Source organism: Anopheles nili, chromosome 2 (genome assembly GCF_943737925.1).
Source record: "Anopheles nili chromosome 2, idAnoNiliSN_F5_01, whole genome shotgun sequence".
Lineage (NCBI taxonomy): Eukaryota > Metazoa > Arthropoda > Insecta > Diptera > Culicidae > Anopheles > Anopheles nili.
In genome coordinates, this window is record NC_071291.1 from 38,050,862 (window position 1) to 38,062,274 (window position 11,413).

Below are 11,413 nucleotides of genomic sequence, written 5' to 3' on the forward strand. Positions count from 1 at the left end.
AGGCGAGCCGGTGGTTTGTGGTGCTGACTGTGAGCGAGACAGACTGTGAGTGTGAGAGGGTCGGAAGCACAGAGAGAGAAGAAGAAATAAGAAGGAGAAAAAAAAAGAAACCCTTAAGCTATGCACACGTCGCAACATACGAGCAACGTACTTTAACGACACCAGGTCAGGTGGTTTCCACCCCTTGCGGGCATCCTCATCATCGTCATCGTCACCGTCATCGTCATCCACTGACCCCTCGGTGCGAGGTCGTACGGAAATAAATCACCACCGTTTTCGGGGCGAACGGTGAAAAGTAAGACATTAATTATTCATTCCGACGCTTCGACAGCGCTATCACTTTGTCGCTTACCCGCTAGGAGCTTGGGTGAGTCATCCCACCCTGTTAGGGGGAGGTTTTCATGGGGGGTTTAGCGATTTTCACTCCACCCCCTCATTTACCACCCCCTGACACGAGGTGCACTTTTCCAAACAAACCCCGCGAACCATAGAAACGGCACATTCCAACTCGAAAAGGAAAAGTCATTCCTTCGGTACTTTGCCGCAAGAAGTGGGGTTTCCCATTCGCCCGTTTGGCCCTTCGCTAGCGCGAGAAACGATCGCCAACGAAAGACATCTGTATATGCAAAGTGTGCTGAAACAAACGATCGTACGCGATCACGCTCGTGGCGCGCGCCAATACACTCATGCCCTGTCCCTTTTTCCCGATCTGGGTGCATCTTCCGATACGATCCCAACGACACGAGACGCCGAAGGGCTGGTGTCGAATGTGGAAGGTGGAAATCCGCAACCGACCCGCCAGAATGCCATCACCGGGATCGCGGTGAAACCCATTCCCGCGCACAGTTTTCCCATCGCGGAAAGCGAAAACTCCGACCGACCGAGCGCGAACGAAAGCGCGGAACGACCGATCAGACCGAGCAGAGAGCGCGAGAGAGAGAGAGTGAGAGAGAGAGCGACACTTTTCGGTTGCACTTCCGTCCCGGTTCGAGGCGCGAACCGAGAAAAGCGGCAAAAAAGTCCTCCTTCCCGCGAGCCGCCGAGATTGAACTTTTCATCGACGCGGCGAATGACGGAGAGAGAAAAAGATATCTCGCACATGCGAGAGATCATGCACGCGCGAGAGAGAGAGAGAGAAAGCACCGGCTGCAGCAGCACGCGAGTCTACTCTCACGGTGAACCGCGCGCGGTCGGGAAAAGGCTCGCTAGCGCGTGGGCACATATAAATATGACGTACCGACGGAAGCCCAGCATCAGTGATCTAGCGATCGACGCTCGAGTCTGAAGTCAGCTCCTTCGGCAAACCAAACCCAAACCATCCCCAGTTCGTGCAGGACATTCTGAGCCGTGTGCCGTGTGCGTTCGCTCGATTTTCCCGAAAAAGAAAACAACCCCCTGTGGTGCGTGCGTGTGTTTGTGCGAAAAACACCCTCCAGCTAGTGAGCCAGTGAAAATGAGCCCCGTGTTGCGTTCCGTCGTCGTTGTTGCCGTGCTGCTCGGTGCAGTCACACTTGCCAGTGCTGCTACCGAGGACTATCCTACGCAGAGCTTGCGAGCGATCGCCCGTGTGTACGATGAGTGCGCTAAGGCTGAGACCGGCTTTAGTCCGTGTCTGAAGAAGCGCGCCATCACCTTCATCGATCGATTGGCACGTGTTGATGCCCTCGCTCTGGGTGATCTGAAGATCGTACGCAACGAGCGATCGTCTGCTGAACCCACGAAGCCCTTGACCGAGGCTGAACTCGAGCAAAGCCTGCCACGTGGTCTGGAAGCCCGCGATGAAGCCCTCACTAACATGCTGCTCGAGAAGATCGCTGGAGTTTTCAGCAGCCGCACTGTACAAGTCACTCTCCCGAAGCTGTCCAGCGAAGAACTCGGTCGTGGCTTGGAAGAAGGTAAGCCGTTTTGTTTCGGCACCCGTTTGCAAGGATGCGAGATCCTTTCCGAGAACCGCCATCGATCATCCTACCACGGTGATTTTGCGCTTTTCTTTGCAGGCCGCGGCAAAATGAAGAAAATGATGAGCATGATGATCATGGGTTTCATGATGAAGATGGCTGCCATGGTGCCGGTTGCGATCGCGGGTCTGTATCTGCTCGCTGGTAAGGCGTTGATCGTGTCAAAGATCGCACTTCTGCTGGCCGGAATCATCGGGCTAAAGAAGCTGGTTGCGAGCAAACAGCAACACGGAAGCGGCTGGTCGAGCGGTAGCTCTGGACATGGTGGTTGGGATCGACGATCGACTGATGCGGCTGCTCTTGCACAGAGCATGGCGTACAGTGCGTATGCCAAGAACCAGGCGTAAATCCTCCATCATCCCTGTCCGATCTCCTCATACCTCTCTCTCACTCTCCACCCACGCCCAAGCTCCCATTATCATCCTTCCGAGCTGCAGCAGCAGCAGCAGCAGCAGCCGACTAGGGCGCTAGGACGTATTTATTTATTTATTTAAGTTATTTAAATTATGAGCTGCTCGTCGTCGTCGCTATTCGGGAAACTGTCACCGCGGGAAAACCCGTGCACGTGTGCTACTTTGCCCCCGTTCGGGCCGCGAAAAGGTCGCGGAAATCTGCATACAATGCGCCGCCGTCGTTTTGTGGCGCTGGCGCACTCCTTCAATCGCTCTATCAACAACAATTGACCCTTTCTTTACTTTCTCTTCTCGTGCGGTCGCCCTTTTTCCACCGCCCTAGCTTGCGGTTTTCCTTTTGTTATTCTCTCTTGCTTCTTCGTTATTTTCTGCCCCCATCTCGCGGGGCACTTTTCGCGAACGAACTTCACACTATTGTTTCGCGCATTTTCACGCTCTCGGTGCATCACACACGCGTTCTCATACCCCGGTGCCGGTGACTTTCACTCCCGGCTCGCTCCGAAGTGCGAATTTTCCGGCTCCGGTACTCCAATTTTCCGCCACTTTTCCGATCACCGCGAGAACGGGCACACACGCACGCAGCTAGCGCATCGCGTGGCGGCATCTAGGACGCACGTCATACGCGAGCAGCTGGAGTAGCAGCGTAGCAAAATGGCCGACCGTCGAGCCGTCCGTTTTGGGGGCAGCATCAAATGGCAGCAGATGCGTGCGAACAAACTGGCACCACAAACGAAACAGGAGCGAACAGCGACATTAGGCAGAGCAAAGGCAAACCGTCAGCCGTAGGACAGGAAACATTCCGAACACATTCGTTACACGACTGCAATGTGCATCAGTGCATCATCTGCAGCGCGTTAGATGCGAGGGAACACAGAAAACCATCACAGAAATGCAACCAAAACCGAGTCAAAACAATTACAAACACGCAGCGTTTTCTCTCTCTCTCTCCGAGCGATCCGAAATTCGAACGAAAGAAAATTCATATGCTCGCCCGGTCGATGGAAAAGGTGCAAAATCACGTCCTCGATCGGCTGCTGGAGTCGTCGCGGGGTCAACGAACGACAACGGGCACAATAGAAGGGAAGCTTCACACGTGATTGGGCCGCCGATTGGAAAGCTATTTTTCCGGCAGTGGCCGTGTTATCGTACGGGGAAAATGGAACCTAGGGAGCGATGTGAAGAATAGTCCGCCTTTGAAATCGTCTGCCTTCGTGACTAGGAGAAAGAATTGGTGAGAAGAGGAGAGAGAGAGAGAGAAATAAGCAAGAGAGATAGCAGAATGAAGTAGGCAGCATAAGCCAGTAAGAAAGGTGGGATGTTCACCCCGAAGATCAGGCCGCAAGAAGCACGGCTGTTAACACACATTTTCCGGGCGTGAGGCGTTCTCGCATGGGAAATCGTACAGCGAATGGGATGCGCGCCGCAATTTCGAATCGGTTCATTTGCGCAGACTGGGCGCGTTACATTTTTGGAGCAAATTTAGTATCGATCGGTGCGAATGAGTAAATCGTGCGTAGCGAAAGGCTAGCTCGTTACGGATCGGAAGCTTCTTTGATCTAAATATGGCCAGTTTCGTATGCCAGATAGAACGCAACCGGGGGTTGGATTGGAGCGAACATTACCGTACGTGCGGTGTGTGTGCTTTGAACGGCTCGTCATACACCCTTCGGGAAGTGGGTCAGTAATGGTAAAAGAATCTTGCATCGAGCTCCTGGGAAAAGCATCATCGGCGGCGGATTATAAAGAGATGTTTTGAAATTACCTCTCAAATGGGCTTTTAAATCGCTTATGTTAGAATGTGCAGAATGTTATTCGGCATTTTGGTTTGAAACAAAAAATCATGCAATACAATTCCATACAATTCATACAATAGATGAAGAAACTACTTTCGTGCTTTGAAGTTATAAAATCAAAAAGGAATAAGATTAAAAAATCAGCCAAAACTTCTCTAAATCTCTTTCTTTGCCAATGAAATAATACAACAGATTGATAGAAATCAAAAACTACTATAAACAAATCAAAGCGTTATAAATAATAATAAGTACATTTTGTAATCTTATAATATGTCTTATTCCTGAAACTATCTTGAATCATTTTTTCTCTATAAATACGATGTTAAGTACATCAACCTCAGTTTTGATTTATTTTGTAAATATATACAGGTCTTTCAAAGCGTATTATGTGTTCTAGGGACAAATTCCCATTACTAAGTTAGAGACATGTTCAAACAAAGGGGTTTCAGTTCATTTTAGTTCCATTATGCCCTATGGCTTTAAAATATGAGCTAGATATAACAATAAAGTTATAGCAGCTTATACCGTTTAAACCGTACCGTACATTTATGGTCTTGAGATGCTCTTCAATGCACATGTTTGCAGTTTATAGAGAATAACGTGTAGAAGGCGAAGGACATGAGATTGAGAGCTATTTAGCTAAAGAGTTCGTGCACAATATACTCTTTGAAACGAATGTAATTATCAATTTTGACCAATTTACATGTCATTTTAAACAATTCCGCAAAAGACAGCAGAACATCAGCATGGTGCTTTTATTAAAAAGTTCATAGACCTCTGATCATGATAAACAACCAGCACGTTGCGCTCAATTCGCAGAGTTGCGCTTAGTTTGTCATCGAATTGCGCCTGAAACGTATGCAATTCACGTACATATTGTTTCAATCCCTTCACATGCAATCGTTTCGATCCCTTCACATGCAACGAATCCCTACGGACAATAACATCTACAAGCATCATACCAGCCACGGTAGAATGTTATTCAAACACGTTCTTCTCCTGGAAATCATCTTAAAGAAGTAGTTTCTCAAACGCTGCAATAAAACATCATATTGACTCTTGGATTGGAAGTGATGATTGGCTTTATTTTGTGTTGCGTAAATCTCGCATTTAAATACACGTTACAGGGCGGAACAACTAGTCTTACTTAAGGAGTATCTGCGGTCCCATGTGATGATGGTGTATCGAACCGCATATGGGCAGTGTTTGTGTGTAGGTGTGGGTGTTTGTTTCAATGGCGCTGCTGGCACACCGTTCCAACGGCTATTGCAGAGCAACAGCAACAAAAATCTCATCGCGCATCCCCTCGACGCTATGTACAAGCCGCTTCAGCTAGCCTAAGAACTTCACGGACTCACGGGAAGCTCGTCTGATTCGCTGACAGGCTCTTCCGGTATCGCAGTCCGTTCAGATCGTTGAAGTTGTGGCTCAATTTCGGCACAAAGATGGGTCCACCGTTGCTGGCTCCAAAAGGCAGTCGGGATCCGATCGATGGCGGTGGGAACGTTTTCTCTCCGCTGTTCAGCGTGAAAAACGAGCTGGAAGACTTGCCGGTCGTGTGTTTCGTGAAGATGCTATGGCCAAAAGGCATGTTGGGCGTACCGAATACATTCACTGGTGTGGACGTGGAGGCGACCGGTGGTAAAGCGATGCTCTGTCCCGCCGGAAGTGGTTTGTACGGCACCGGAAGCACCACGGATGGGTGATAGTACGCGTCCCGGTTCAGCGTGTCGTAAGTCACGGTTGGGCGCAGGTGATTCTGCGAAGCCAGCTGGCCGCTTGGTGTCACCACACCGTCAATCCGCAGGATGCGCGTGTTGAACTCGTTCGCGTCGAGGTTCTTCAGGAAAAAGCGATGGAATTTGCTCGTCAGCACGTAAAGTGCTGTGCCGTCGCGGTCCGGCGTGCGAAGATCGGCAGCAAACTGGATTTTCTCTTGATCTTGCGCAAGAATCCTGCAAGAAAAAAAAGCCCACATACGTTAGAAGGTGTCTAGGGTCAACGTCCGAACCAATTGCCACTTACTGATGCTCGTTCGTTCGCGGGTTCCAGGATGCGACGGCCGTTTCAGACAGAGGCGCGTAGAAAATGGTACCACCGTTAGGGGACGCCGCTAGTCCAATTCCCTGTGAGGACTTACGACCAACCAGCTTCACGGGAAGGTCCTTTCCGAATGGCAGTGGTCCGGCACGGAGCGCATCAGTCGTCACTGAGAAGATGCTGCAAGGACACAGACAACGAGATCAGACACGTGTCATTCGAGGACCTCACCGAAGTCACCAACCCAAACTACCTACCGGTCGGTGGCCAATGGCTGGAAGTAGACGATGCCGGCCTCCATGTCAAATGCCAGTCCCACGATGCCGTCCATCAGCGTAAAGCGGTGTTCGAGGATGGATGATTCCGCGAAATCCGGATCAGGATACATGGCTGGATGGCTCACACGCCAGGTTAGATCCCGCCCGCTGTCATAAACGACGATTCCGGGTGCGACCGTGTCCGTGATGTAAACGAATACATCATCACAGCCATTCTCAGGACGCGAGTTTGTCTCATCCACAATCAGGTTAGTGTAAAGTGACTCCCGACGTACAACCTCGGGTGGAAAATCAATCCGACGCACCACCTGGTCGGTGTGCAGATCGTACACCAGGATCTTGGGTGGACAGGTTACTTCGAAGTCCTCGAGCGATCGGGACACGCCAGCGTCGAGAGCCCACAGCCGGTTACAGGAGTCGATGCGTAGTCGATACACCGACACCAGCCCAATGTCGGAGCAGTTGTACTCCTTTGTAGCCGCCCGGTGATGCGTCCAGTCCGGGTAAGCCTGCAGCACTGGCGAATCACCGTTGGTGCCACGTGGAACACTCGTTACGGTAGCTGGGACGCCCGAAAACAAACGTGGTGTCGCGAGGAAAATCCGATCATAACCCACTTCGACACCCGTGGCGACTACATTCTCGGGGTTGTAGTACTCTTTACTGGCAGCCGGGTAGTCCCAAGGGAAGTTGAAGTTTAGCAGGTTCCACTGCTTCACGACCTCCATCTTGGAAGCGCCATCAGCCCGGCAGGATGGCGTGTTGCACGCGAGCCCGAGCACGGCAAACGCGCTCCAGGCCTTCAACAGACTCCAGCGGCTCATTTGGAACAGCTGCTGGAAAGGAGAGAAGCGTAGGAGACTAGAAAAACATCAATTCAAGACACCGGAGCTCGATCGAGAGATCGTTAACGATCGATGACGTAACAGCACGGCGAGGCAACAGAGCGAGAAAAAAATGAAAAATGGCCTGCTAAGGTGAACTCCAGCGCCAAACTCATCGTTATAGTGAGAGTGTTGTTTGTTGATCATGTTGGACATGTTGACGGAAGTTGCCGGCATCAAATGTGCAAGGGTGTGACAAGTGCATTTAGCGGTACATTAACGATCAGTTTCCTTTCGCTGTATGATTTTTGCAAACATGGAAAATGTTACTTCTTCGCTTAGCAATACGTATATATAAAAATAAGGTCATCAACATAGGTTTTATATATGAGCATAAGTCATCAACATAGGAAATATATGTTACATCAATAAAGATAAAATCATCAATCAATGAAGATGGGATCATTAATCAAAAGTGGATAATCAATAGCCAATAAAGCATTGAATAATTTGAATCAATTCAGACCGCACACCAACCAACCAATGAGATAATCAAATGTTTCGTTATGTAATGACCAACCATCCTACGCCGGTGTGTAATTTTGTCACCGAACTGCCGGAAATTTTGAAACGCTCGCAGCGATGCATTAATTAAACGGCTTCCACACAATTGCATCCGATTACGGAGGCGGCATTCGCGGCCGAGTGCAATTGCCGGCTCGACCGGGAGCCAGCAATTGCGGCGAAAAGTAACGGATGCACACCGTGAAAAGTAAAACCCCGAGAAGAGAGACAGAGCGTGTGTGTGTCTGGCCGAAGTCTGGCCGTAAATTTGCACTACCAACGCGGTTTCGGTCACGTGTTGCGAAATCAACGCCAAGCCCACGCCTGGCCGATCGTTTCTCGCGTCAATTACCGACCTCACCGTTGCTGACCGTTGACCCGTAACGAGCACTCCGTTTTACGCGAGGATACCCGAAAGTGATCGATTCTTGTGTAACGCATAACGCGTCCATGTTGTGTGTCATTTTGCTGAAGGTGCGTTCCCTTTTACGTGCTCGAAGGATGATCGAGTGATGGAAGCTGTGCTCACGGAAGCAATCTCACGGTTTATTTTATTTTTTTCATTCCAAACACACAAAACATTCCAAACACACAAAAAATAGATACATTTAACGCCACCCTTCCTTTACAACAACACGGAACGAAGTTGCAGCAGAGTTGTAAGGCGTTGTAGGGAAAAAAAAAGCCCTTATAAACACATGAACTCCCCAATTGTAGCTGTAGAGTGGCACAGAAGAGCGTTAAGTGCCCTCGTTACCTTCATGTTGCTACACGACGCGATCGCTAACCAGTGGGTGAGTGTGGCGGGACGTGGTGTGGAAGCGGAAAAGCGCCATTTTATTCCCGCCATAAAACTGACCCACGGTTGCCTTCCAAAGAAAAGCCCAACAAACACAACCCATGAGGCCGACCTTCGCCGCTTCGAAACGCTCTGAAACGGACCACCGATGAGCTCCATTTTTCCACGTTCGCACGAGCCTCCCCCAGCCGTGGAAAATTACTCTCCCTTCCACTTTTACACAACCAAATGGCCCCACGATGGCGGCCTATCGAGATTCCCATGACGATTGGGACCGGGACCTGTGACAAATATGTGTCTCACTAACCGAACCGTGTCGTGGCTCGTCCATTGTGGGCTCGCAAAGCAAACAACCACGCGATGAGACACCGCGGCCTGATTCCCCGCCCCCAACACGGTACTTGTCACGCCACAACCACCCACATACACACACACACATACACGAGGCCACACGACGATCACAATCGCAAGCGTTATGCAAACGCGCCGGGAGACTCCGAAGGCAAGCCTTGAAATCCAAAAGGCCACAAAGCAGTCTCCGAGCGATCAGCGCGAATCCTCATCCAAAAGCGCGGAACCAGAACGGCCGGGTTCGTTAACGGGACAGTCAAGCGAGTAATTAAAGCGGGGCCGCTACTGTCACTGACACAGAATGCAGAACTGCACCAGGCATGCATCCCTTATCGAGCCAAACCCGGGGGTTGGATGTCCGAGTTCCGAGGCTCCACGGCACTGGGTTCGTCCGGAACCGGTTGCAGTTTGGAACGGGGTTCACCATGCTTGCCTTCGCGTGGTGCTGGACCACCTTAACTGCAGCGGTTTCCTTCACGTGCCTTTCACTTTCGCAGTTCTGATTCTAAGGACGCGTCCACGCCAGTGGCACCCAACTTACATTGTCTTTTGCAGCCCCTTGTGATGGTGGCTTTAAACACGGCGATCGAGGTTCACTCGCGGTGGCAGGAACACTGCCCACGGCACTCCCCTCCACAGGACACACACACACACATACACACACACGCAACACAACGAGGCGGACGAGGCACCGGAGAAGGTCTGCACCGATTCGCGACCGAACGGCAACTGTGAACGCGCCCGCTCCGGTCGGGCACTTTTGATGCCGGACTTCTGCGAGTTTGCCTGCGGGCGCGGCTAGCCACCCCTTTGTGGGAGAGGGTAGTAAGTTTGATCGCATGCCACCGGATGGGTGGGAAGGCACGGGAACGAGCTTTTCGTCCTTTTGGAACGGCGTTCGTCCTTAGCGCGTGTGACCTAAAAAGCACCGGTGCAGAGAGGAAACGAGCGAACCATTTGGAAAGGTTGATTGATTTTTGGCAACGGACACGATGGCACGGGTGTCTAATAAATGCCAAAGGTGTTATCGCGTTTCAAATCTGCAACCAGTGGTTAATTTATAAGCGCTTTAGACAGTTGAATGAACGTTGCACTCAGGAATATCGTGTTAGCGTTGTTGCAACGATTGATCGTGTGAGGACCACAGTAGGTGGAATCTCATATAAAGAGAATTGAATGCATCTGTCCAGCGAATTTTATGTAGTTTGTACATTCCCATACATGCAATAGAGTTGAACTTATACTCCATTTAAACGTGGTTATGTATAAATTGAGTCAACAAACAACTATAAAAATTGTATCAATGGCAATTAGAAGCAAATAAACAATTTCGAACAAACAAAGATTTTCCAAACCTGCATTGAGTAACGCAAATATCACATGTAACCGAAACATTCCCACCGTCAGGCTACATTTTATTTACCTATTTAACCGTCTCCCAAACGCTGCGTACGCGAGACAATTGTCTAATGACACCGCTAATGGCTTATGCAGCTCGTCGATGGCGTGGCAATCTAAATCGGAGTGAATTTTCTCACGGATCTCGCACCATTCCCAGCCACCCGAGGACCGCTGACCCGCACCTTGAACGATGGCTCAATTAGGGAACGAATCTTTCAAACACCATCGTAGACCACCGAATCCGAGCGTGACATTTTGGCACCAATTTACCAACCACCGAAACTGACCGATGGTGGGCATGAAAAAAAAAATGCCAAACCCCTAATCGGCAGCACCATTGCATGGGAAGTGGTTTCAACACGCGCCTGGCACGCGAAGAACTAGAACCGTTTTTTTTGTGCTCTTTCGATGGTTCAAGACCGTCTCTCGAGATACTGAAGTGCGCCATTCGAAAGGAGGCTCGTCGTGACCAAAGCCACGCGCGGCATAGCCAAAATAAATAAATCTTTAGCCCGCGCCACGCCACGAGGGCTTTACATTCGGTAACGCTGGGCTCGAATTGAAGCGGTCTCTTTTTTTTTGTGCACTGAAACTGAAACTCCTCTCACGCAACGGGCCAACCTGACCGTCTGACCAAATATGATACTTAGCAACATTGGCCGCCGCGTACTAGACGAAATCTCGCACCGCCACAATCGATGGTTGCTTCGATGTCCTTGGGTGTTGAAGCCAAAAAAAAAAAGGCATCACTCACTCGCCATCTTGGTTCGGAATTTTCTTTATGCTCCTGTTCTTTGGACCAAGATATGGACCGAGGTCCTCGTGAGGGTGCCCAATCCCTGCCAGAATGTACTCAGTTCGTTCTTCTTTTTTTATCTGTTTCCTCCCTCGACGACGCCAGGGCCACTTTCATTGCCACCGAGCCGGAGGGGTATTTTATTATTATCTCTCAACGCCCGGCGCACTTTCGTGGAGAGATTGATCGAACCCCG

The 11,413-nt window shown here is 50.3% G+C and overlaps 2 protein-coding genes across 2 annotated transcripts; one reads left to right on the forward strand and one right to left on the reverse strand.

Annotated features, from left to right (window-relative positions):
* Positions 1-1,453: 1,453 nt before the first annotated feature.
* LOC128720666 (uncharacterized) lies at positions 1,454-2,305 on the forward strand. Its single transcript, XM_053814350.1, has 2 exons — positions 1,454-1,895; positions 1,998-2,305. The coding sequence occupies exons 1-2, from the start codon at positions 1,454-1,456 to the stop codon at positions 2,303-2,305; spliced, it is 750 nt and encodes a 249-aa protein (XP_053670325.1).
* Positions 2,306-5,359: 3,054 nt separating this feature from the next.
* Positions 5,360-9,000, reverse strand: LOC128722612 (major royal jelly protein 1-like). The gene is made up of 4 exons (XM_053816289.1): positions 8,977-9,000; positions 6,462-7,318; positions 6,190-6,384; positions 5,360-6,119 (listed from the first exon to the last, which is right to left on the reverse strand). Exons 1-4 carry the CDS (start codon positions 8,998-9,000, stop codon positions 5,519-5,521), a joined length of 1,677 nt encoding a protein of 558 aa, XP_053672264.1. The 3' UTR covers positions 5,360-5,518.
* Between the last annotated feature and the right edge of the window lie 2,413 nt (positions 9,001-11,413).

Excerpts from the sequence above, each read along its gene's own strand:
- LOC128720666 (XM_053814350.1), top strand. The coding sequence starts at position 1,454 with ATGAGCCCCGTGTTGCGTTCCGTCGTCGTTGTTGCCGTGCTGCTCGGT. Across the intron at positions 1,896-1,997 it reads CGGTCGTGGCTTGGAAGAAG|GCCGCGGCAAAATGAAGAAA; the intron begins GTAAGCCGTTTT and ends TTTTCTTTGCAG.
- LOC128722612 (XM_053816289.1), bottom strand. The coding sequence starts at position 9,000 with ATGGACGAGCCACGACACGGTTCG. Across the intron at positions 6,385-6,461 it reads CAGCCATTGGCCACCGACCG|CATCTTCTCAGTGACGACTG; the intron begins GTAGGTAGTTTG and ends GTGTCCTTGCAG. Across the intron at positions 6,120-6,189 it reads CCGCGAACGAACGAGCATCA|GATTCTTGCGCAAGATCAAG; the intron begins GTAAGTGGCAAT and ends TTTTTCTTGCAG.